Source organism: Podarcis tiliguerta (assembly GCF_965153285.1).
Source record: "Podarcis tiliguerta genome assembly, chromosome: 9".
Classification (NCBI taxonomy): domain Eukaryota; kingdom Metazoa; phylum Chordata; class Lepidosauria; order Squamata; family Lacertidae; genus Podarcis; species Podarcis tiliguerta.
Window position 1 is genome coordinate 70,243,885 of NC_139542.1, and position 25,938 is coordinate 70,269,822.

Consider the following 25,938-nt stretch of genomic DNA (forward strand, 5'->3'; position numbering starts at 1 on the left):
TTTCCACAACCTGCATATGTTACATTGTGCACATTAGCCCGACCCACATAAATCTGCTTATTTTTGCATAATTTGTTCACCTTCTACTACATGGGGGGCAGCAAAGAACTATGTAGGGCAAAGCTCATGCAGCCTACACACATGCCAGGCAACGGGAAGGACCTTTTGGATCTCCTTCTGGCTTTGATGGTCCTACCACCATCACACGCCGCCCGATTTGCCACCTTAAGAACTCACAACCTGACGAATGACAATTGTCAATCTTAGCTCAGAGACAGCAAAAGACCATGTCCTCCATCCCTAGGCTGCATCTGGGCTGTGGAGGGTACCTTAGCAGTCCAGGGGCTCCATCCCAACAATTTTTATAGAGTTTCTTCCGCTTCACCAGCAGAGAGAGAATCAGCAAGACAGCCAGCTGCAAGAGAGGAAGTGGTGCGGATTCAATGAGAGCAACAAAGACTGTTGTTTGCACAGCTCTATCCCGTCTTGATAAATATAAAATTTGGCAGCTCCAGGAGCCAAGGGCTTATGGGTTTATAGCAGGGCCCTCATGAGATGGCCCTGAGATGTTGATTTCTTTTAACTTTTACTCGACTACAAAATACATTAGAGTGCTGACTTGAAAACAGACATTTTCCGCTGTTTCTCCTACACTCTGGAAAGCCCTTTTCTCCATTGTACATGAAGCAACTTCAGTTACCCGCTTTGCAGAGACAAACTGTTTGCATAGGCTTTGGTAGTTGGCTATGGTACTTCTAAAGCTCTGCTTCATTAGATTATTTTAGAGTCTTGTTATGTTTCGTACTGCCATATACCCCAAACATTTAAAAAATAATAATATTAAGCATTTTAGAAATATTTTAGAATACCGTATTTTTCGCTCTATAAGATGCACCAGACCACAAGATGCACCTAGTTTTTGGAGCAGGAAAACAAGAAAAAAATATTCTGAATCTCAGAAGCCAGAACAGCAAGAGGGATCACTGCACAGTGAAAGCAGCAATCTCTCTTGCTGTTCTGGCTTCTGGGATAGCTGCGCAGCCTGCATTCGCTCCATAAGACGCACACACATTTCCCCTTACTTTTTAGGTGGGAAAAAGTGAGTCATAGAGCAAAAAATACGGTAGATCAATAAGTATCCATCATTATGGTTTCAGCTCCATGAAATAAAAACAATGGAAGACCTTTTACATAAACGAGAAACATGATACACCAATGCTATAGAAATGAGTTGACATAACATTTCAGTTTAGTTTCACAAATGTCACTTGCAAATGAAATTAAACTTTGCAGGCAAGTTAGCAACACCTCTCCTCTTCCCTGCTCACAGCGATGTCTCCAGCGTGACTTCATCTTCTTGGAAAATTGTCTGTGAGCTCCATGAGCAGGAGACGACTTGGGAAATACTTACTGATACGGGAGCCATGCAGGCGTGGTAGAGGTCATAAGGGATGGTGGGATGGCAGTCTGGGATAACTTCAGGAGTCATGCTATATGAAAGAGAAATGCAAATGTTTAAAATAACATTCACTTCAAGCGGTGCACAGTTAGACTACGGAACTCCCTTAAAGAGGGCATGTATTGTGGTGAGACCTAGACAAGCAACACCCTGGGTTGTGGGTGGGTACAATTGGTCAGCCACAACACCCGACTGGTAGGTCCCTCGAAGCTGGGTGCAATCTGGCCAATGGGACACAGTCTAAACGGTTCGAGGGACCTATTTATGCCCATGCACGTGACCCAGAGCTTCCTCTTTCGGTGCATGCATTCGGAACACCCACCCACCTCTCCCTACTTTTAGGGCATTTTGCGCTTGACCTTGCTATGCCGTCATCTGTCATTGGGACAGGGGCATGGCAGGAATTTTCCCCACTTGGCTGATTGGCTGTTGCCATTTGGGTGTCACCTGCTGCGTAGCAAATCGTCACAACTTGTAAGGTTGTGGATAGGCTCTGGTTCAGGTGATAGGGATGGGAGAATGCTCTTGCCATCCCTATGTGAAGGGTATTCCGTTAAAGGAATCCAGGGACTTGATGGTTTGGTCAATTCCTGTGAAGGGGTTGTGCCCGTGCCTGAGTCCAGGGGGACATTTGGGTGGCGGAGTTACCCCTTTCCCGGCTTTCCGCTTATCCAGGTGTTCACCCTTGGCTGACCTATGCTGGTGCCCTGGGTCAGTGCTACCTGCATGGCAGGGAGCTAGTCAAACCAGAGCCTATGCAACCACTCACTTGCTGTAATCAATAAAGTTGTGGCCTAAATTCTGCCAAAAACCAAACAAAAAATTTGAGTCAAGTCTGAATTTATTTAGGGGGGAGGTTTCTGGGTCTGAACACGCAAACATGTAAAACGGAATCCAATCAGTTGTGCCCAGCTAAAAGGAGGATTTTGCACAAGGATTCCACCCTCAGGGGGTAAAATACTTATTCCAGGAAACCTCTGGTATATGTGTGCCACTATATTAACCAAGCAGGGAGATAAATCTATGTCATGCATGCAAAGCCATTTTCTGGTTCCTTGGAAAATAGGGGTTTGAGGGCAGAGCTTACATATCTTATGTTAATGGGAGGCAATATATATTAAAATTAAAGGGATTTTTTTTTAAAAGGAGCAACCAAATTAACCGAAGGGGTGTTAAAAGAGCTGGTTTTGTGAGCAAGAGATTAAAGGCGCTAAATATGCATAACACGGTTCAACTAAGGGAGATGGAGAACCGTGGAAATTTATTTGAAGAGCTGGGAAATGCACCATGGCGGATAAGGAATTAGTTCAGGTGGGTCCCAGGGGACATTACTGGAGGAAGGGAGGGAGGGAGGGAGGGAGGGAGGGAGAGGACTTTGCTAAGCAGCGGGGGCTGAAAAGGGTGGAGAAGCTGACCCTGGCACCTACCCCCTTGTCATACATAGAAAAGGCTGGATGGAATCAGGAGATGGAGCCAAGCAGCTATTTGCAAACAATGAGCAAAGGAGCATCAGGGCAGCTGGAGCATAGCTGTCAACTTTTCCCCTTCTTTAAGGGAAATTCCCTTATTCCGAATAGGATTCCTCGCAAGAAAAGGGAAAAGTTGACAGCTATGAGCTGGAGCCCCTTGGGGGGCATCAGAGCCAATGGCAGGTGGAGCCCACTTAGGCCAGGCTCATGCCCTGCATTGAAAGTGCTAGGACACCACTTTAGACCGTCATGGCTGCCCCCAAAGAATGCTGGGAGCTGCAGTTTGTTGTGGGTGCTGAGAGCCCCGTTCTTCTCACAAAACTACAGTTCCCAGAGGGGTCTAACAGCCAGCCTCTCTTCATAGGGCGCTCTGGCAGGGCTGGCCCACCCATGAGGCAAGGTGAGGTCACCGCCTCAGGCAGCAGAATCCACAGAGGCAGCAGATCTTCACGTTGAACTACATTCTCCCCCTTGTTCCTGGTGTAGATCTTCACTCACCCCTTCTTTTCTGGTGGGGAGGAGGATTGCCTTTTATGGGTCACCTCAGGTGCCAAAATGTCTTGGGCTGGCCCTGCGCTCTGGGAATTGGGAGGCCTTAGAAGAAGGCGGAGATGAGGAAGCCCTTTCATCTCATGGGCCACAACTTGTCATGGACAACCTTCCAGAAGCTACAGAGCGGGGGTGAGGGACACACGCAAATGTGGTCAGAGGAACGTAAGTGGCCCTTACCGTAGGTCCCTGCTCTAGGGACCCACTAGAGCAGGCAAAGGCAACCTATGGCCCAGGGGCTGGATGCGGCCCAGTTGCCTTCTCAATCTGGCCCACGGATGGTCCAGGAATCAGTGTGTTTTTACATGAGTAGAATGTGTGCTTTTATTTAAAATGCATCTCTGGGTTATTTGTGGGGCATAGGAATTCGATCATTTTATTTATTTATTCATACATACATACATACATACATACATACCCCACCCATCTGGCTGGGTTTCCCCAGCCACTCTGGGCAGCTTCCAACAGAATATTAAAATACAATAGTCTCTTAAACATTAAAAGCTTCCCTAAACAGGGCTGCCTTTAGATGTCTTCTAAAAGTCTGGTAGTTGTTGTTCTCTTTGACATCTGGTAGGAGGGCGTTCCACAGGGTGGGCACCACTACCGAGAAGGCCCTCTGCCTGGTTCCCTGTAACTTGGCTTCTCATAGTGAGGGAACTGCCAGAAGGCCCTCGGCGCTGGACCTCAGTGTCCAGACAGAATGATGGGGGTGGAGACGCTCCTTCAGGTATACTGGACCAAGGCCGTTTTTCAAAATATAGTCCAGCCCACCACATGATCTGAGGGACGGTGGACCTGCCCACGGCTGAAAAAGGTTGCTGACCCCTGCTCTAGAGAGGACTTGAGGGTCACATGGTGGCTCTGCTCAGCCTCCACAGTCGGAGCAGGACTGCTTCTCAATGCCAGTTGCTGGAAGCCACAGGACGGGTGAGGGCTCTTGTGCTTGGGTCCTCCTTGCTGGTTTCCTGCATTGCAGGGGGTGGGGATTGATGACCCTTGGGGTGCCTTCCAACTCTATCATTCTACAATTCTATGATCTGTCTGGCTGCTGTGAGAACAGGAAGCTGGACTAGATGGGCCACTGGTCTGACCGCACAGGCTCTTCCGAAGTTCTTATTTGGCCCCCCTGGACCCGAGGCTCCCCAGTCCCCACCCTGGGAAGAAGCCAAGAACAGGGAAATTGGCTTGGAAGAAACCAACCTATCTGAAACCAGGGACTTTGCTAGCCACTTGTTGTTGCTGCAGGCAAGGTTGCTTTTTGCCAGGACTGTGGCCCAGAGCAAGGAACTCACCTCTTTAGAATGGTCGCTTTTTCAAGATATGCACAGTCGTGGCTGTTGGGGTGGCACAGGTCGGATAGTGTTTATTTCTGGGCTTCCCAAAGCTCCACTTAGCTGCCTCTTTCCAAGAGAGTGGGGGGGGGGGGTGAGCCGACCTGAAAGGCACCCTGCTGCCTTGCCCTCACCCTTGGATAATTGCCAGCCACACAGAGCACTGGGAACCCAGCTGAGCCACACTGCCCTCTGTGGTGCAATGGCAAGAGTGTCAGACTAAGACCAGGGATCCCCACTTGGCCACTTGGGCCAGTCACTCACTCTCAGGCTGACCTACCTCACAAGGATAGGTAAAGGTAAAGGGACCCCTGACCATTAGGTCCAGTCGTGGCTGACTCTGGGGTTATGGTGCTCATCTCGCTTTATTGGCTGAGGGAGCCGGCGTACAGCTTCCGGGTCATGTGGCCAGCATGACTAAGCCGCTTCTGGCGAACCAGAGCAGTGCACGGAAATGCCATTTACCACAGGAGCGGTACCTATTTATCTACTTGCACTTTGACATGCTTTTGAACTGCTAGGGTGGCAGGAGCAGGGACCGAGCAATGGGAGCTCACCCCATCGCAGGGATTCAAACCGCCGACCTTCTGATCGGCAAGTCCTAGGCTCTGTGGTTTAACCCACAGTGCCACCCACGTCCCTCACAGGGATAAGGTGGGGATAATTGAGGACTAGGACCTGGGAAACCAGGGTTCAATCCCCTACTCAGCTAGGAAACTCACTTGGGGGCAATCTTAGCCTCTCAGCCTAACCTACCTTGCAGGATTGTTGTGGGGATTAAATGAGGACACATGGGGGGGGCAACCATGTATGCCACATTGAGCTCCTTGGAGAAAAACATGTGATATAAATGTAATAGTAAGCCAGCAAACAAATAAATATTTCACGCCACTGTTTCTGCAGCATTTTGCAGATACTACGGTGCGCTCTGTGGCAGTGCTACTGGTTGGATTTAAAGGGCAGGGCAAGACTGGGTCTCTCTTTTCGAATCCCCACGACGGGGTGAGCTCCCATTGCTCGGTCCCTGCTCCTGCCAACCTAGCAGTTCGAAAGCACATCAAAGTGCAAGTAGATAAATAGGTAGCGCTCCGGCGGGAAGGTAAACGGCGTTTCCGTGCGCTGCTCTGTTTTGCCAGAAATGGCTTAGTCAAGCTGGCCACATGACCCGGAAGCTGTCTGCGGACAAACACTGGCTCCCTCGGCCTATAGAGCTAGATGAGCGCCGAAACCCCAGAGTCGGTCAAGACCAGACCTAATGGTCAGGGGTCCCTTTACCTTTACCTTTTACCCTCCCTGGTAAAGTCTAACAAGAACAAACTTTCTGGAGAGATAAGCAGCAGGATGCTGACCCAGAGAAAGGGACAGTTTGGCTCTTTGTTGTGCCTTTTCAGTGCTTCTGGTTTCACCCAAACCCAAACAGAGATCAAGTTACAGCCGATGAATGAAGCTGAAATCCAAGCCTTCCTGGGATCTGAATGCAAAGAGGAGCTTTGTGCCCACTTCTAGTCATGCTGTTTAGCAAGGCCCAGCTGAATCACTTGGCACCTCATTTTAGGAACATAGAATTGTAGCATTGGAAGGGATCCCAAAGACCAACCCCCTGCAATGCAGGATTCATGGCTAAAGCCCCCTTGACAGAGGTCCATCCCACCTCTGCTTAAAAACCTCCAAGGAAAGGGAGTCCACAACCTCCCAAGGGATTCTCCTTCCCTGTTGAACAGCTCTTGCTGCCAGCAAGTTCTTCCTGATATTTTGCCAGAATCTCCATCCTTGTCATTTGAATCTGTTGCTTCGGGTCTTCCCCTCTGGAGCAGCAGTAGGGAAGCTTACTCCATCTTACATGTGATAGTCCTTTAGATATTTGAAGATGGCTCTCAGGCCACATCTCAGTCTTCTTTGCTCCAGACGACACAGCCCCAGTTCCCTTAAAGGGTAAAGGGACCCCTGACCATTAGGTCCAGTCATGGCTGACTCTGGGGTTGTGGCACTCATCTCGCTTTACTGGCCGAGGGAGCCGGCGTACAGCTTCCGGGTCATGTGGCCAGCATGACTAAGCTGCATCTGGCGAACCAGAGCAGCGCACTGAAACGCCGTTTACCTTCCCGCCGGAGTGGTACCTATTTATCTACTTGCAGTTTGCCATGTTTTCAAACTGCTAGGTTGGCAGGAGAAGGACCAAGCAACGGGAGCTCACCCCGTCATGGGGATTCGAACCACCGACCTTCTAATTGGCAAGTCCTAGGCTCTGTGGTTTAACCCACAGCGCCACCCGCGTCCCCCCAGTTCCCTTAATGGTTCCTCAAAAGGTCTTGGATTCCAGACTCTATCATCTCAGTCACCTGCCTCTGCACATGTTCCTGCTTGGCAATAGCCTTCTTACACTGGGGTGCCCAGAAGTAGACACAGGACCCTAGGTGTGGTCTGACCAAGGCAGAATAGAGTGGCACTACGCTTTCTCTTGATCTGGACACTAGACTTCTGTGGATGCAGCCTAGAATGGCACTGGCCTTTTTGCTGCTGCATCACAGTTGACTCACTTTAAGCTTGTGGTCAACCAAGACCCTTAGATCCATTTCACATGGACTGCTGTTAAGCCAGTCCATTCTACATTTGCACATCTGGTGATTCCTGATGCCTGTTTCAAGCTAAGGTTTTTGGATCAGGTTCAGCTGTGATTCTGCTCTAGTTCTTGAATCCAAGCCAGCAAAAGATTCTTCAACCTGTTTAGCCCACCTGTAGTTAAACCACAGAGCCTAGGACTTGCCAATCAGAAGGTCGGCGGTTCGAATCCCCGCGACGGGGTGAGCTCCCGTTGCTCGGTCCCTGCTCCTGCCAACCTAGCAGTTCCAAAGCAGTAGATAAATAGGAACCGCTCTGACGGGAAGGTATATGGCGTTTCCATGCACTGCTCTGGTTTACCAAAAGCGGCTTAGTCATGCTGGCCACATGACCCGGAAGCTGTACGCCGACTCCCTCGGCCAATAAAGCGAGATGAGCACAGCAACCCCAGAGTCGGTCACGACTGGACCTAATGGTCAGGGGTCCCTTTACCTTTACTAGTGGCTGTGCAGCTGTTCTGTGAATCCAGTCCAGCCAGTGGCCAGAACCGAAAAGGATAAACCAGGAGTCAGGATCGAGGAGGGAAGTCAGGAATTAAGGATATAGGAACACACAGGAACTCAGGGAGACCTGGTTGCTCAAGCAAGGCTCAACAGGAAGCCCTCCTACACTTCACTTCTTCTTGTCCCGGAGGACGAAGAGGCCAGCCTGGGCGGGAGGAGGGAGCCCAGGGCTCCCTGGAGAAGCTGCCATGTGCAATTCAGTTGTTTGCCACCCTGGGGAGTTGCACATGGATCCAGCAAGATGCCAACTTCAGACCCATTCAGATCCAGTTCATGGGAAGAACAAGAAATTATATTATTATTATTATTATTATTATTATTATTATTATTATTATCCTTCAGGAAGCAGGGCTTTTTCCACTGTGGCTTTAGAGTGAATTGGGGTTAGTTGTGATTCCTGCATTGCATAAGATTGGACTAGATGACACTTGGGGTCTCTTCCAGCTCAACCAGTGGTGTAGCGTGGGGGGTGCAGGGGGGGCCGGCCGCACCGGGCGCAACATCTGGGGGGGCGCGCTCGCACTCGCAGCTCTCTGCCCCTACCTGGCTCACTCACTCTCTCTCACTGCAGTGCTGGCTGTGTGAATCCGATCCGAGCCGCCGGGTCGCCGCCCACTGTGGAGGGGAGGGTGCCAGGCGTGCGGTGCGGAGAGAGAGCGAGGGACTATCTGGGGGAGGGACAGTGCAAGGGGGGGCGCAAATTACTTGCCTTGCCCCGGGTGCTGACAACCCACGCTACGCCACTGAGCTCAACAATTCTATGATTCCCATAAATGCTTTCTCCCTAAAGTGTTAATTCTCCTTGTTTCTCATTTTGTAGAAAAGTCAGCACTATTTTATCCTGTTCCTATGTTTCTGTTGTTTTATGATTATTATTTTTTAAACGTGTTTATTAGTTTTAGAGGTTGTGTGTTTCCCCCCCATTTAGGGTGGATTTTACAAAACAAAACAAAAGCAAACATGTAAATTGCCCCATGAACAGCTTTGAAAGGCAATCAACTAACATTATGAGACAAACAAAATAATTAAAGAAAATGAGAGCCTTAACAGGATGCTATGTTGTGTTTTTAAACAAAAACAAAAACAAAAAAACCCCAGCATTATTTGAATTTATTAAAGCTTCAAGTCAAAAATCACAGTTGACTTTGACAGAAGGTTTCAAGCCAATGACTAAATCCCGAACAAAAACAAACAGCCCAACTGAAGAGCCAGTTAGGTGCAGCAGTTAAGAGTCTTGGACTTGGGACTGGGAAAGAGCAGGGTTCGAATCCAAACATTGGGCCACTCTTTGAGGATAAAACGGGGAGGATGGGAACTGCGTAAGTCACCTTCAGCCCCTTGCACTAGGTGGGCTACTGGCCTGATCCAGCCAGGCTCTTGTTATGTTTTCATTCATTTTGGAGCAAGTGGAAAACGAAACTGAATGGAGCCCATTTGGTTCAAAACAAATGCTCAGAGGAACAAATGGGAGTCCTCCTGGAGGCCATTTCCTTTGGCGGCCACATTAAAGGGCTATTTTGGGGTCGACAAAATGCACCCGCAAAGGACCCTGTGGTGTAGCTGTGGGTCTTTATTTTGTTTCCCTTTTTGTTGTTGAAAAACTCTACATACCATCGCTTAGGCTTAGCATTCTTATTGGTACCAAATTTATTGTGAGAGTGATATTAAACTTTTGCTTTGCCTATCATTTCAAAAATCCAGTGAAAGAAAGAAAGAAAGAAAGAAAGAAAGAAAGAGAACCTTGCTGCTCCCACAGCAGAAGGAAAATAAAAACAAGGCTTTAAAAATAAATGAAAATGAAATGAGAATATTGAAACAAATATGAAGCCATATTCGCTAATCTTTAGACTGATCCAAGCCGATATAATCTACAGTTCACATCAATCCATCAAAACTGATGTCTAATTGTAGGGTGTGTATTTTTTTGCCAGTGTTACCACTTTATTCATAGGCTGTTTGGTGGGTATTTAGGCTAGTGAAGTGACACGGTAGCCATGTGGGAAACATTCACAAAACCATATCCGAGTGAGGGCAGGATCAGAAAATAATGATTCCTGCCCTCACTCTGAATGGCGAGGGAACAGTCCTGAGCCCCATTAAGGAGCAGAACCACTGTCAGCACCAGATTGCATGGATCACTGGCCACAGATGCCACAAATAAATGAAAAAGCCCCATTCCGGGGGGATGGGACGGGTGTATCAAATTCACCCCCAACAAAATGCCTTGGATTTGAAGAGTGAAAGTTCTCAAAATGCAATTTGCTTTGGGGCTGAACTGAAAAGGCTACTTCCAAAAACACGTTAATAGCAATATAGAATATGGATATGATATATGATATGATTTCTGCCCCAGGAGGAGACCAAGATAAAGTAGTAATATAAATGGGGCTACAGGAGGATTAATAGATTACAGAAAATGCTGGCATAGGGACTTTTAAGAACAGCTTTGCCAAAGACTGTGGCAACCTGGTAGTGAAAGACAGATTATGGCTTAGACCTACCTAAAGCAAATATGCTCCCACATCACCAAAATGTATTCTCCCCCTCGCCCCAGTGAAAATTTGAGTACTTTAGATCTGTTGGCTCCTACTCATGGTTTTGGCAGGCATTGAATATGAAGGTAAGGTACTAAATTCCATTGCATGTTATCTCTCAGATACTACATACCTTTACATGTCAGGCAATCAAAGGTAGTCATATGCCATTGCAGGCCCCCAAGAAAACACTCTCAAAACACCCTCCCAAACTAGCTACGAGGTGTAGTGGTCAAATAAAGTACAATGCTGGACATAAAGGCACCAGACACTCAGTAAATGCTGGCGTATCCTGAGCAGATAGGAAACCGAAATTTGAAAGTTTTAGGAGCACATTCATTTCAGACCTGGGATTCCCCCCACTGAATCGCATTCCCCACTCAGTGACACACACATCATACTTGGGAAACAAATGGATTAGCAATACTCACTCATCCTGTTCTCCTGTTTGGTCATATATATACCAGTTATCATCAGAAGCAAAGTTGCCATCCATGGAGAGGTCATCCGTCACGAGCCCTTGGGAAGACATCCTGTTTGCTTCTGTCCGGGAGGATAAATGCAAAGAATAATGGAGGGGGGGGGGTTAGCGTGAGTTTTTCCCCTTAGCTATAGATTTAACCCTTCTTATTAAGCATCTGTCCCGCAGCTGATTCAGGCCAACTTGCTGAGTTTAAACCCCCATTGTGCCCGGCTCTGGCAGCTGTGAGGCTCAACACATCCGACTCAACTCTTTCTTTCCTTTCGCTCCTTCTGCCTCTTTCTCCCTCCCACTTTACTCCGTAGAACTTGGCTCCAAGTGACTCCTGTTTCAACAGCTGATGAAAACAAAGGAGAATAGAGAGCGTGGCCATAAAAATCTCGCTTGGGAGAGTCTGGGTCATGACATGAGACAAGGAGATTAAAAGGAACCAAGGGCAGGTTGAATTGGGTTCTTGCCCACCCACCCTTCACTGTGGAGAACGCCAGACCCAGAATGAACCAAACCAATTGTTTTCTTTACTTAACAGAGGTTTATGTGAATCTCGGGAGCAGGGCAGAGGGGGCTTAAGTAAAAACGATTAAAGATGGCTTTAAAAGAGGACTGGGCAAATTGGCTCTTCTTACATTCTCATGGGGACGCGGGTGGCGCTGTGAGTAAAAGCCTCAGCACCTAGGGCTTGCCGATCGAAAGGTCTGCGGTTCGAATCCCCGCGGCGGGGTGCGCTCCCATTGCTTAGTCCCAGCGCCTGCCAACCTAGCAGTTCGAAAGCACCCTCGGGTGCAAGTAGATAAATAGGGACCGCTTACTGGCGGGAAGGTAAACGGCGTTTCCGTGTGCGGCTCTGGCTCGCCAGAGCAGCGATGTCACGCTGGCCACGTGACCCGGAAGTGTCTCCGGATAGCGCTGGCCCCCGGCCTCTTGAGTGAGATGGGCGCACAACCCTAGAGTCTGTCAAGACTGGCCCGTACGGGCAGGGGTACCTTTACCTTTACATTCTCATGGGAGAGGGCTCTGGGGCTCAGATCCTCCTGGTGGACTTCCCTTGGGGGGGAATTTGGTTGGCCACCATGAAAACAGGATGCTGGAGTAAGTGGGGCCAATGGGCCTGATTCACCAGGCACTTCTTGGGTTCCATGTCCCAACTCCTCCCAATTTCAGCCAAACCACGCTCTCCATTTCTAAAAAACAGCAGCTAAGGAGGCAAAGGTCCGTATAGTTAAAGCTATGGTTTTCCCAGTAGTGATGTATGGAAGTGAGAGCTGGACCACAAAGAAGGCTGATCGCCGAAGAATTGATGCTTTTGCATTATGGTCCTGGAGGAGACTCTTGAGAGTCCCATGGACTGCAAGAAGATCAAATCTATCCATTCTGAAGGAGATCAGTCCTGAGGGCTCACTGGAAGGACAGATCCTGAAGCTGAGGCTCCAGCTGATGGCCCAGCTGAAGGCAACGAGGTCACCCCCGCATCTGGAGCCAGGGCAGGCTCAGGCCCCTGACTCGGTCCAGCTGGTGCTTGTTGCAGGGGAACCTGTGCAGGCTGGGGCTCTTCAGAATCAGGCCCCAGACTCGGTTCAGATGCTGCCTGAGGCAGAGGATCCGGTGCGGACCAAGACTCCACCGGTTTCTGAGTCCGAGCCCAAGTCCCAGGCCATCACACAGGGGGAGCAAGTTCCATAGTTTAACTGTGTAGCTTGTGAGGGCTACTAGCCACTAACTAGTCCAGAACACCAGGAAGAACTTTCTGAGAATGAGAGCTGTTTGACAATGGAATGGCCTCCCTTAGGAGGTGATGGACTCTCCTTCCTTGGAGGATTGTAAGCAGAGATTGGGTGGCCATCTGCCATGGATGTTTTAACTGGGATTCCTGCACTGTAGGGGGTTGGCCTGGATGACCCTTGGGATCCCTTCTACAATTCTATGATTCTATGAATTCGGATCGCCAAAATCAAAGGAGATGTACAAGGAAGGATTTCAGAATTTCTGAGCGGGGAGTCACACAGGCTGTTGGTGGCACATTCAGCGCCAGAGTCTACACTAGGCACCCCCAACCTTCGGCCCTCCAGATGTTTTGGACTACAATTCCCATCACCCCTGACCACTGGTCCTGTTAGCCAGGGATCATGGGAGTTGTAGGCCAAAACATCTGGAGGGCCGCAGGTTGGGGGTGCCTGGTCTACACCTTCCCCCTTTGGACCGGAGGGATCCAAGCCACCACATTCCCATCTGTACGGTCCTCTTGTCTCCCCACAGACCGTGCCAAGCATGAATGGGGCATCTCACAGTGGCCGCCTTGCGAGAGCCAAATTCTTGCTTGCTCTCCCAGCATGGAGTCCACACTCCGCCCTGCGTTTGCCCGAAACTCGATCCCTTTGCTCCTCTGCCTAACCTCTGCCTGGGAAAGCAAAGGCTTTGATCGGGACTGCGAGGGAAGAGATTGATGGCTGCAATAAAGCCCCTGCGTATTCTTCATTTCCCACTATCCATCACTCCCCAGAGAGCATTTTGCTTTTCGCCAAAATGAATAGCGCAACAGTGAATTGGGAAGTGTTTGAGGGCTGGGAGGGGATGGAGGAGCAGAGAGTGCAATGAGAGCATATTGCATGTGGCTTTTAATAAAAACGATAAGAGATCTGACTCAAGAACAGCTTTTTGATTTCTTTTAGCGGGAGTTAATTCAATTCAACTGAACTTCGCGCAGGAGTTGCAACAAGAAGGTAGCTCAGCTGAGTCAGGAATCTGGGCTTGAAAGTCAGCCTGGATGGTGGCTGCCATTGTTAAAACATGTCTGACTCAGAGTAGACCCATTGAAATTAATGAACCTAAGTTAGACGGCTCCATTCACTTCAAAGGGTTTGTTCTGAGTAAGGCTGGCAAGTGAATCTAAGCAAACAGAAACAGGGTCCATTTTGCAAGCGTGGGCGGGAGGCGGGCAGAGCACACGTGATATTGGGGGTCTCTTGGAATCTGGGGCTGCAGCAATGGGAAGAAACAGGACCCTCTTGGGATGTGAACGCTCCACGCTCTCTCCATCCAGACTCAGGCTGCATATATGTGTAAATAAACCATAGATCATAAAGATGCCACAGACGTCTGTGTCTTATTGTCCTAAAGTAAACACAGCCCCTGGGAAGACTGATACCCCTGGACTCTTGCACCACACAAAGATATAACAAGACGTTTCATTGACAAACTGGCCACATTCCCTAGATCTGAGAATGTAAGAGGAACCTGCTGAATCAGGCCAATGGCTCATCTGGTCCAGTGCTCAAGCAGGATCCGGGCACAAGGGACCTCTCCCCTTCTGTGGTTTCCAGAACAAGCACTGTGACATTCAGCTGTGGGTACAGCATAGCCATTGTGGTAGTAGCTGCCAATAACTGTCTCCTCCATGAACTGGTCCACTTGCTTCCAATCAGTGGCGTTGCATGGGTTGTCAGCACCCGGGGCAAGGCAAGTAATTTGCGCCCCCTAACCGGGGCAAGGCAAGTAATTTGCGCCCCCCCCCCCCGCTGCACTGTCCCTCCCCCAGATAGTCCCTCGCTCTCTCTCCGCACCGCATGCCTGGCACACCCCCCCCACAGTGGGCGGCGACCCGGCGGCTCGGATCGGATTTGCACAGCCAGCACTGCAGTGAGAGAGAGTGAGTGAACCAGGTAGGGGCAGAGAGCTGCGAGTGCGAGCGCGCCCCCCCCCCCGATGTTGCGCCCGGTGCGCCCGCCCCCCCTGCACCCCCCACTGCTTCCAATATTTTGATCCGTTTTGCGGTGGCCGCATGTCCTAATTTACAGTGAAACCATCCTAGTCTGTTTGAAGGCGTCCTCTAACTGAAGGGCTGTCTGGTTCACGCCCAGTTCAGTGACACAGACCCATAAGAAAACAAAGCAAGGGCCTTGGAGAGGCCCACCTGCAGTTGCCCCTGGAAGGCAGGCTGGGCAGACAGGCAGCTCCCAGTCTCCCTCCCTGGGGCAAGAGGGCTTGTATTTAAATCTACTTAAATCTGAAGCTGCATTTATACATCAAAGCACATGCAAATTCTATGGCAATCTTCCTCCTCTTTTTTAAGGCGGTGTGTTTAAAGTAGCTACCCTTCTCTAGCAGAAATGCTTTCCAGGAGTATTTCATATGAATTAAGTAACCCCCAAAGAGTATTTTATTGAAGTTCAAATGATAACAGCCATTGCAGTAAGTTCTAGGGTATGTATGTATGCAAAATCAATACAGTACCTCGGGTTACATACGCTTCAGGTTACATACACTTCAGGTTACAGACTCTGCTAACCCAGAAATAGTACCTTGGGTTAAGAACTTTGCTTCAGGATGAGAACAGAAATCGGGCTTCGGCGGCGCGGCAGCAGCAGCGGGAGGCCCCATTAGCTAAAGTGGTGCTTCAGGTTAAGAACAGTTTCAGGTTAAGTACAGACCTCCGGAATGAATTAAGTACTTAACCTGAGAACAGGATCTATTCTGGAGCCCCATTCGCATCCTGAAGCGAATGCAACCTGCGTCCACGTGTCTGCGCACGTGCGGGTCGCGATTCACCACTTTTGAGCATATTTTGACATCATTTTGAGCATCTGCGCATGCGCAAGCGGCGAAAGCCGGAAGTAACGCGCTCCGTTACATCCAGGTCGCCGCAGAGCGCAACCCGAAAAGGCTTAACCTGAAGTGACTTCAACCCAAGGTTGACTGTATATCTTCAGAAATGTATGAAGGACCAGGATGCAGCTAAGCAATCAACACCTCACCCTTTAAAAACGAAACACAACTCACACACACTCCTCCTTCCTGCAAAGAGCTCAAAATCACTTAATGCCTGCCCGCCCCACTTTGTCCTACAATAACCCTGCAAGGTATGTGGGGCTTCTTCTGCACTCCACCCCAAGGAAAGCTGAGTCTTGTTTTCCCCTGCTTACATACCAACCAGTTCCCATTCCCGGATGCGGAGGGGGGATTTGGCAAAGTGTCTCAGAAGGCAACCTGACCCACTTTGGAAGAGCTAAAGGCAGCTGCAAACGTGCAAGGGATTATTAAGGCAAGATTCAAGGCTATTCAGTTCCAGCAGCACCTGTTGCAACTGAAAGGTGGACCTGGCGCTTTGTGTACACACAGGACAGCTTTGTTCTCCTGGTCTGGCTACATGGTGCTTTGAAGACTTAATACAGATCAAGCCACACTCTTCTGTGCCCAAATTCTCTATCCTTTACCCTCACCCCACTCTCTCTCCCTCTCTCCAGGGAAACAGCCTGAGGGAAAAAATTGCTGCTGGCAAATTAAAGAGAGGCAGAAAGAAGAATCCAATTAATGCGTGGATTTTTATTTTCTTCTTCAGATGGAAGCATCCTACTGGTACCTGTTTGCCATCTGAGGTGGGGTGGCCCAGACACAGGTTTTGCATCTCAGTGAGTTCAGGGTCTCAGACTCACCACGGCTATGTGCCAGCAATTCCAAGGGAGGGCCAGAAATTAACAGATGTGTTCAATCAGATTTATTATACTTCCATAAGTAAAAAGGTAGGACTTCCGGAGGCGGCGCGAAACAGCAATGGCGGTCCTCTTCAGTCGCTGAAGAGGGGCTCCGCGGAAAAGGGTCGTGCGCTGCGGCACAGCGACGACCCAGCAAGACAAACCACGGGTAGAGTGAGCCCGTGGCCGTGGGATTCGGCGGGTACCAAGAGCGACCCCGGAAACGTGGAAGGGACCCCGTAAGGGGCTCCGGAACGTGGAGGGGGTAGCGGTGCTGTGAATCCATCGCTCTTTCCGCGGAAGTGAAGCCGCGCGGCTGCTGCTGATGAGCGCTGACCTTTCTTCTATGATCAATCGATTTGAGACTACATACTCGTGAGTAAGAAAATCTGAGACTCTATTTGAACAACAAATTTCTGCAATTTGGCTGAAAACGGGAGACGCTAAAAAGGAAGTCAGTCTTCCGTCCCTGTTTAAAGTACTGAGCAAAGCTTCTTTAAAGTTGAAGCGCTGAAAGGAGTTTAAAAGAAGATGGAATTTACTCTGCAAATTCGGAATTGATAAATTGAAAGTTAAGGAAAAGTTAGAACTGTGTTATAAGTGGACAGAGACTGTGTTATTCCCCTTCATTCTGTGTGGATTACAAAGTTGCAAGACCCAGCTCTCGAGCTGCCTGGACATAAAGTTGCATCAGATTGTGGTGACTGTGCATAGAGATACAAAGATACAAAGTTTTACTGAGCTACTCTGCAAGTTATAAAAAAGGAACCGTTGCACATATTCTGACAAAGAACTCATACTCTCTGCAGTTTAAAGTGAACTTAGAGGGTCCCCCCTTTGTTTTGGATTTTACTTCATTTGGGAACTTATTGGTGGAAAATTCCATCTTTCCTTAACTTTTGGGGAGCTCCCCCTGCTGGATTGTGGAAATATCAGCCTCTGAGAACTGCTGGTTGTTTTGGAACTTTTATGCTTGGATGTTTACCTTCCTTTTGGATTGCTTTTCCCATGGGATTTACAATTTGACCTTGAAGCCTAGACAGCTGTGGAATGAGTGGTGCAGCAAAAACAAGGGCTGGTAAGAAAGCTAAACAGACTGAACTATTGCAATCAACTTTGCCTGTGCAGGCACGTAGATCATCTGTCCCAATTGTGACAGGTCTGCAGGAAGAACAATCTAAACAGCCAGCTCTAGAGGACATGGCTGCAGGAGGGCTTGACCCTGTCTCTAAAGAAATACTGGAGCAATTGGCTGCATTAAACAAGAAGGCCGATGATCAAGCGGTTAAATTAGATCAAGTGACAGCTACAATTAATAAATTGACAGACCAAGTTGTCCAAAATACACAGGCGATAGGTAACATTGAAAAGACTGCGACGGAAAATCGAAGACTAGTCGAAGAAGTGAATACAAAAGCAGACCAAAATAAAAAAAGGATAGAGGAATTAAGAGGGGAAGTAAGACCACTGAGTAGACAGATTACTGAACAACAGGCCTATCTGTCTATGGCAGAACTGAAAAATCGGGAGAGCAACCTTAGGATTAGAAATATCCCAGAACAAGAAAAGGAAGATTTGGCTGGTTTTTTGACAGCAGAAATATCCAAATTCTGGGGTTTGGCAGAAGAGAAGGACTTTAAAATTGTTACCGCCTTTAGATTGGGAAGTGCGGCCAGGAAGGATAAACCAAGAGATTGCTTGATCATTTTGAGATACAAGCAAGAAAAAGATAATATACTCGGCCTACACTTTAAAAATCCATTGGTGGTACAGGGAAAAATAGCAGAAATCTTCAGAGACATACCAAAACAGTTGTTGGATTTAAGAACTACATATAAAGACCTAGCAAGACTACTGAGAAACAACTCAATCCGTTACAGGTGGGAATTCCCGCAAGGACTATCTTTTAACTTGAAAGGGAAGAAGGTTAGAATCAGAACGGCAGAGGAGCAAGATAAGTTTCTAAGTGATTACGGGGAAGACCTTCGAAAAGGAACCGCAGGTGTCTGGGCACTCCCCAAGCCCGACGTAAAAGACCCACCTCCAGACACAGACGACAAGGGAGACAAACCCATTGGCTGACAAACTGATCCAGGATGTCTCTGCAGCTTTTCAGTTGGAATATTCACGGTGCAAATTCCCCTGAAAAAAGGAAAGGAATCTTTCATATATTGAAGAAGGAACAATTAGACGTTATATGTCTACAGGAAACTCATGTAACTAGGCTCCACAGAAGAGTACTAATTAACAAGAGACTAGGCCAAGAATTTATTTCATCAGATAAAGTAAAGAAAAGAGGAATAGTGATATATGCAAAGGAGAGCCTAGCACCAAAATTTGTTTTTAAAGATGAACAAGGAAGAATTTTGGCGATTGAAATACAATCTCAAGGAGAAAAATTCCTGATAGTAGGAATCTACGCACCAAATGATGGGAAATCAGAATTCTACAAGAAGCTGCATGAGATAATGCTGGATTATATTGATTACAACAACATCATTTTGATGGGAGATATGAATGGAGTTGTCTCCACACATATGGATAAGTCACAAAACCAAAACTTGACTAAAGATGGCAGACTACCAAAGACTTTCTTTGAACTTACAGACAATATGGATTTGATTGACATCTGGAGAATAAAGAACCCTCTAGGTAAAGAGGGAACATTCTTTTCTGAGGCCCACCTATCTTGGACACGAATCGACCAAATCTGGGTATCTAGAGGACTGGCACCTAAGACCAAAAAAATAGAGATCTGTCCCAAAACTTGCTCCGACCATAACGCTCTGAAAATGGACTTGAGACTCACACCAACTGGATCCTTTAGATGGAGAATGAATGACTCTTTGTTTAGAGATCAGGAGATTGTAAAGAAGGCCCAAAAAATGATGAAGGATTATTTTGAAATTAATTTGAATACTTCGGTGGAGAAAAAAACAATCTGGGACGCAAGTAAAGCTGTTATGAGAGGGTTTCTGATACAGCAGAATACTATTAGGAAAAAACTCTGGAATGGTAAAAAGGACAAGATTTTGGAGAAGATAAAAGAAGGAGAGAAAAGGTTGAGATTGAACCCAAAATCCAAAGAAATCTTAAGAGCAATAAAATTCCATCAAGCACAATATGCGAAATTGATAAATCAAGAAGTAGAATGGAAGGTTAAACAGATGAAACAAAGATCATTCGAATCGGCAAACAAATGTGGGAAACTATTGTCATGGCAGCTGAAAAAGAGACAGAAATTGAACTTTGTTACCAACCTAGAGGTTGATGGTGAATGTATTCAGAAACCTGAAGAAATCAGAAAGTGTTTCCAGAGATATTTCAAAAAACTGTTTACACAAGGTCATCAAGAAGAGAACGAGATAAATGAATTCTTAAAAAGCTATGGCCTGCAAAAATTGACTCAAGATAAACAAATAACCCTGAACTATAAAATAACAGAACAAGAAATCGAAAGCGCCATTCAGAATATGCAAGTAGGTAAAGCTCCGGGCCCAGATGGTCTTACCTCCAAATACTATAAGACATTGAAGGAATACCTGATCCATCCATTGTTGGAGGTATGCAACCAAATTATGGAAGGGAAGGGAGCACCAGAATCGTGGAAAGAGGCATTCATCATGTTGATACCAAAATCAGAATCTGAAAAGACTCAACTTAAGAATTATCGCCCTATCTCACTCCTAAATGTGGATTATAAAATTTTTGCTGATATTTTGGCAAATAGATTGAAAAAAGTTTTAAACGAAGTAATTCACAAGGATCAAGCAGGCTTTCTCCCTGGCAGGCATTTGTCAGACAACACTAGAAACATCGTGGATGTTTTGGAACTATTACAGACAAATTTAAATACAAAAGCAGCTTTAATATTTATCGACGCGGAGAAGGCCTTTGACAACATATCTTGGAAATTTATGAAGAAAAATTTAGAAGGGATGGGAGTGGGAAGGGTGTTTCAAAATGGTATTGAAGCAATTTATTCAGACCAAAAAGCTAAATTGATAGTAAACAATGTGGTGACAGAAGAGTTTAAGATTGAAAAAGGAACACGACAGGGGTGCCCCCTATCACCCTTGCTATTTATTTCGGTCCTGGAGGTCCTGCTGAACTTGATTAGAAAGGACCAGCAGGTAGAAGGAATACAGGTCGGAGAAAAACAATATAAATTGAAGGCCTTTGCGGATGATTTGGTATTGACATTACAGGAGCCAGTGCCTAGTACAAAAAGAGCTTTGGAATTAATTTCTGAGTTTGGTCGGGTGGCGGGATTCAAGTTAAATAAACAAAAAACTAAGGTATTGGTAAAAAACTTGACACCTTCAGAAATAGATGGGTTTCAGAAGGAAACTGAATTGAACGTGACAAAAAAAGTGAGATACCTGGGGGTTAATCTGACTGGGAAAAATTTGAACTTGTTCAAAGACAACTATGAAAAGTGTTGGTCTGAAATTAAAAAAGATTTAGATACTTGGTCAAGATTGAAACTTGCCTTGTTGGGAAGAATTGCAGCAGTTAAGATGAATGTATTGCCAAGAATGCTGTTTCTGTTTCAGGCCCTCCAAATCGTGGACAGAGTGGAGTGTTTTGGAAAGTGGCAGAGGGACATTACCAAGTTTGTCTGGCAGGGCAAAAAGCCCCGAATAAAATTTAAAATATTAACGGATGCAAAGGAAAGAGGGGGATTTGCCCTGCCGGACTTAAGGCTGTACTATGAAGCCGCATCCTTCTGCTGGATGAAAGATTGGTTTTTTGTTAGAAAACACGGATGTCCTTGATTTGGAAGGGTTTAACAACGCTTTTGGGTGGCATGCATATTTGTGGTACGACAAGGTAAAGGTTCATAAACTATTTAAAAACCACATTGTAAGGAAATCGTTGTTTAATGTCTGGACTAAATATAAGGACTTATTCGAAAATAAGACTCCGAGGTGGCTATCACCGATGGAGGCTAAGGCCATAAAAATACTTAATATGGGGGGTGGCTGGGCAAAATATTGTGAATTAATAGAAAGAGTGGGTGATACTTGGAGGTTGCAGAGTTTTGAAAAACTGAAAGGAAGTGTGCGAGACTGGTTCCATTATGCCCAAATTTTAGAGATCTTTAAAAAAGATAAAAAAATTGGCTTCCAGGTGGAAAAATCAAAACTAGAGTCAGAACTACTTGAACCTAAGACGAAAGTGCTTTCAAGAATGTACAACTTGTTGCTTAAATGGAACACCCAAGACGAATTAGTTAAATCAGCCATGATAAAATGGGCACAAGATATTGGATACAACATTATGTTTGAAGACTGGGAAAGGTTATGGACCACCGGCATGAAATTTACGGCATGTAGTGCCTTAAAAGAAAATATTATGAAAATGGTGTACAGGTGGTACATGACCCCAGTCAAACTTGCAAAGATATACCATCTGTCTGATAATAAATGTTGGAAATGCAAAGAGGCTGAAGGAACGTTCTTTCACCTCTGGTGGACATGCCCGAGGGTGAAAGCCTTTTGGGAAATGATTTATAATGAGTTGAAAAAGGTATTCAGATATACCTTTCAGAAGAAACCAGAGGCCTTCCTCCTGGGCATTGTGGGCCAGAGAGTGCTAAAGAAAGATAGAACTTTTTTTCTATATGCAACCACAGCAGCAAGAATCCTTTTAGCCAAATATTGGAAGGCACAGGAGTTACCCACACTGGAAGAGTGGCATACACAACTGATGGACTATATGGAACTAGCAGAGATGACTGGCAGAATTCGAGACCTGGGAGAAGACGCGATAGAAGAGGATTGGAGAAAGTTTAAGGACTATCTACAAAAACATTATAAGTTATTTGAATGTTGAGAATTTGCTAAGTTTTGAGAAAAATATGCCTCAATATTGAAATTTGGATATGACTGTGACCGGGTTATGATTGAGAAAAGTCTAAATTTTTAAAGTGAATAATTAGATGAAACTATAAGAACATATGAAACAAGGTAACAATTTGCTATTTAATTTTTATTGTAAAAAATACAGGGATGGAGGATATGGGGAAGTCCAGAGGATAATGAAAAAAGATCTGGAAAATGAAATTTTCTCTTATTTCTTTTCTGTTTTCTTTTCTTCTTTTTTATTGTAAAACAGTCTTTGTTGGATTATTGACGATGTATCTTGACTCCGGAAAACAAAGCAATAAAAAATATTTAAAAAAAAAAAAAACATAAGTAAAAAGGTAAAGGGACCCCTGACCATTAGGTCCAGTCGTGACCAACTCTGGGGTTGCGGCGTTCATCTTGCTTTATTGGCCGAGGGAGCCGGCGTGCAGCTTCTGGGTCATGTGGCCAGCATGACTAAGCCGCTTCTGGTGAACCAGAGCAGAGCATGGAAATGCTGTTTACCTTCCCACTGGAGCGGTACCTATTTATCTACTTGTACTTTGACGTGCTTTCGAACTGCTAGGTTGGCAGGAGCAGGGACCAAGCAATGGAAGCTCACCCCGTTGTGGGGATTTGAACCGCCAACCTTCTGATCGGCAAGTTCTAGGCTCTGTGGTTTAACCCACAGTGCCACCCACGTCCCTCCATAAGTACTGACTGTAACCAAATGTTTGTTCTGAGTACCCACCAGCTGTTTGAGAATCCAGGAAGCTCTAGCTTTCATCTGCAACTGGCTGCACATCAGTTTGAGCATTTTGAACTGCTGTGGTGTTGTGTAGCACCACAAGTCAACACAGTAGCATGAAAAGTAGACCTGAAGTGGGAAATAGATGGCCCTACATTGTCTGGGCTGACTGGAGTGCCCAAAAAATACAGCCATGTGGGAAGTTGCCTGAAAGGAGTCAAACCATTTGTCCATCTGGCTCCATATTTCCTACCAAAGGCAGTTTTAGACCACAGTCTCTCCTGCCTGGGACCTTCTGTTCTCTACCACCAAACTATGGCCCTTCTCAAATCTCATATGAGGCAAGTTCAGGTAGACAGTGAAGAGATGAGTCACAGGCCCCATCCACCATTTAACTAGGCTGCAAAAATCCAATATATTCCAAACTGTCACAGCTTCATCTAACATAAAAGGATGCTCCGAATCTATGCTTAAACTAAAGGCAGCTAACCTGCAGCCCTCCAGATGCTGAGCGATTCCAACTCATTCCTGACAAATGGTTGGAGGGCCACAAGTAAACCAAACTCTTGATTTAAACAGCTTTTCCCCCTGTGACCGAGATGTTTTCAAGAGTCTAACAAATGGGGTGGGGGGCAAAGAACAGTGGCTTATTTGAGACACAAACAAACAAGCATTATGCCCTGCTAGGTTCATGAAGGTTGATCAAGAATTGCTTGAAGATGAAAGCATCACCTCCAGTGGAGTCTTCCTGGCATCTTCTCCTGCTGAACAGGTGAAAGGAACAAGCCTAGTGGTATCAATGGCTCCCAAAGCCATTGGATGACTGAACAGGGCTGCAAAACCTTCCCAGCCTAACACCTTGCTCGCCTGACCTAGATCAAGAGCAGTTGCTGTGATGCTCTCCAGATGTTCAGCTCCAACTCCCATCAGCCTGGCAAGGACAGCCAATGGTCAGGGATGATGTTGCAGCTGCAGTCCAATTACATCTGGAGGTCATCACGCTGCCCCAACCTCAGTAAAAGGAGGGTGTCACCATCAAAATGATTCAATAATGAATCATATTGCAAACAGCAGTTTTGTAGCCTGTCTGAGTCTGGGAAGCTTCCTGTTAAGAACATGTTGTGGCCTGCAGTGGGATTGTGATAGGGCACTATCTCTGTGTTCTTGTGGTATTGGAACCTTGGCCATTATCTGCTGCTATTTCCTCGTGTCAAAAAGGCCTTGTCCCTTATCTGCCTGCTTCCAGGGGCTGGGGAGGAGAAGCATGGCACTAGCTTCCCCAGAAGAAGAAGGGGTGAGGGAAGATCTACATCAGGAACAAGGGTGGGAAGAAGAATTGACATGGGGATCTGCTGCCTTGGTGAATTATGATGCCTGAGGCAGTTGCCTCACCTTGCCACATGGTTGGGCCGGCCCTGTTGGGGGCAGAGCTCATGCTTTACGCGCAGATGGATGGAGGCTCAATCTCTGGCTTCTCCAGGTAGGGCTGGTGTTATGTACTGAGTTGAATAGGATCCAAAATGCAGCAGTCTGATTGGTCCTAGAACAATAAGATCCAAAATGCAGCAGTCTGATTGGTCCTAGAACAATAAGATCCAAAATGCAGCAGTCTGATTGGTCCTAGAACAATCGGATTCAGAATGCAGCAGCCTGATTGGTCATAGAACAATGAAGCAGTATGATTGGTCCGCAGGAGCCACCTAATCCAGCTCCAGGTGGAAGTGAATCCACAACCTGATTGGCCTACAGGAGAATCCTGAAATTAGCCAATCACGTGCAGCCCATTGTGTAAATAATGTATATAAAGCAGATATTGTGGGGGAACTTCCATTCCTCCTCACCACTATGAGCTGTATAAAGAGCATGAAATCCATTCTCGACTCCAAATATATTTCTGCTGGGAAAGAAGGAAGCCTGAAATTCTGACAGAGCAGAGGCCCAAAGGCCAAACAACATTTTGGGGGCCCCAGGCCAGAAGTAGTAGAAGCAAAAGACCACTTATTCAAGCAATGCATAGTTAAGCTATGGAACTAGGCAGTGATGGGGACCAACCTAGATGGCTTTAAAAGACAATTGGACAAATGAATGGAGAAGAGGCCTATAGATGACTCCTAGCCACAATGGCTATGCTCTATCTTTGCAGTGGGAGGCAGCAATGCATCTGAATTCCACCGGTGGGGGGTGGTTCTTGCGTTTGGGTCCTGCTGGCTGGTTTCCCACAACCACTCTGAGAACAGGGATAGCAGGCCAAGCAAAAAGGCCCAATTCCTCCTAACCCCTTCAGAACTGCATCGTCGTATTATGGCAGATGAAGATGATAGACTATATGGAACTTGCCAAACTGACTGGGAGAATCCGAGACCAGAGAGAAGAGACAGTAGAAGAAGATTGGAAGAAGTTTAAAGAATATCTGAAAAAATATTTTAATATTTAAATTTAAAAATAGCCTTGGAAGTGGATATAGGCTGTAGGGTCAGAAGTAGAAGACAGTGCATTTTAAAACAGTATTATTTGTAAGTGATAAAATGTGAAGATTTTTATGGTAAAAGTAAGCCTGATTAAAAAAATGGTTAAAAATTATGATATACGGTATGTAAACTGCTAAAGATGAGGTAAAATGAAAATCAGATGGGGGGGACTTGGGGAAGCTCATCTAACAATGTTTAGAAAAAATAAGGATAAGACAAGAATTTGTTTGTATTGTTTGTTTTTCTGTTTGTGTTGTTTAGTTGTGTTATAAAATGAATAAAAAATTTTTTGAAAAAAAAGAGAGAACTGCGTCATCATATTGGGAAAAGCTTTACCTGTTGGACTGCGGCTTGCCATCCACATTGCAGAAGAAAAGTCTTGCCACAACCTGCCCACTCAAATCAACCATCTCTGCATCATCTCATTGTTGTCGTCGTGGAGATTAGTGCAGCCCTCACT

The 25,938-nt window shown here is 46.5% G+C and overlaps 1 protein-coding gene across 1 annotated transcript in view; it reads right to left on the reverse strand.

Annotated features, from left to right (window-relative positions):
* Positions 1-25,938, reverse strand: part of STRA6 (signaling receptor and transporter of retinol STRA6) — a 60,750-nt gene that overhangs the window by 31,727 nt on the left and 3,085 nt on the right. The window contains exons 2-4 of the mRNA XM_083398892.1: positions 10,899-11,010; positions 1,412-1,490; positions 330-415 (exon numbers count right to left, since the gene is read on the reverse strand). Coding sequence (XP_083255018.1) covers positions 330-415; positions 1,412-1,490; positions 10,899-10,999 — 266 coding nt within the window. The 5' untranslated portion in view covers positions 11,000-11,010. The remainder of the gene's footprint in view (positions 1-329; positions 416-1,411; positions 1,491-10,898; positions 11,011-25,938) is intronic.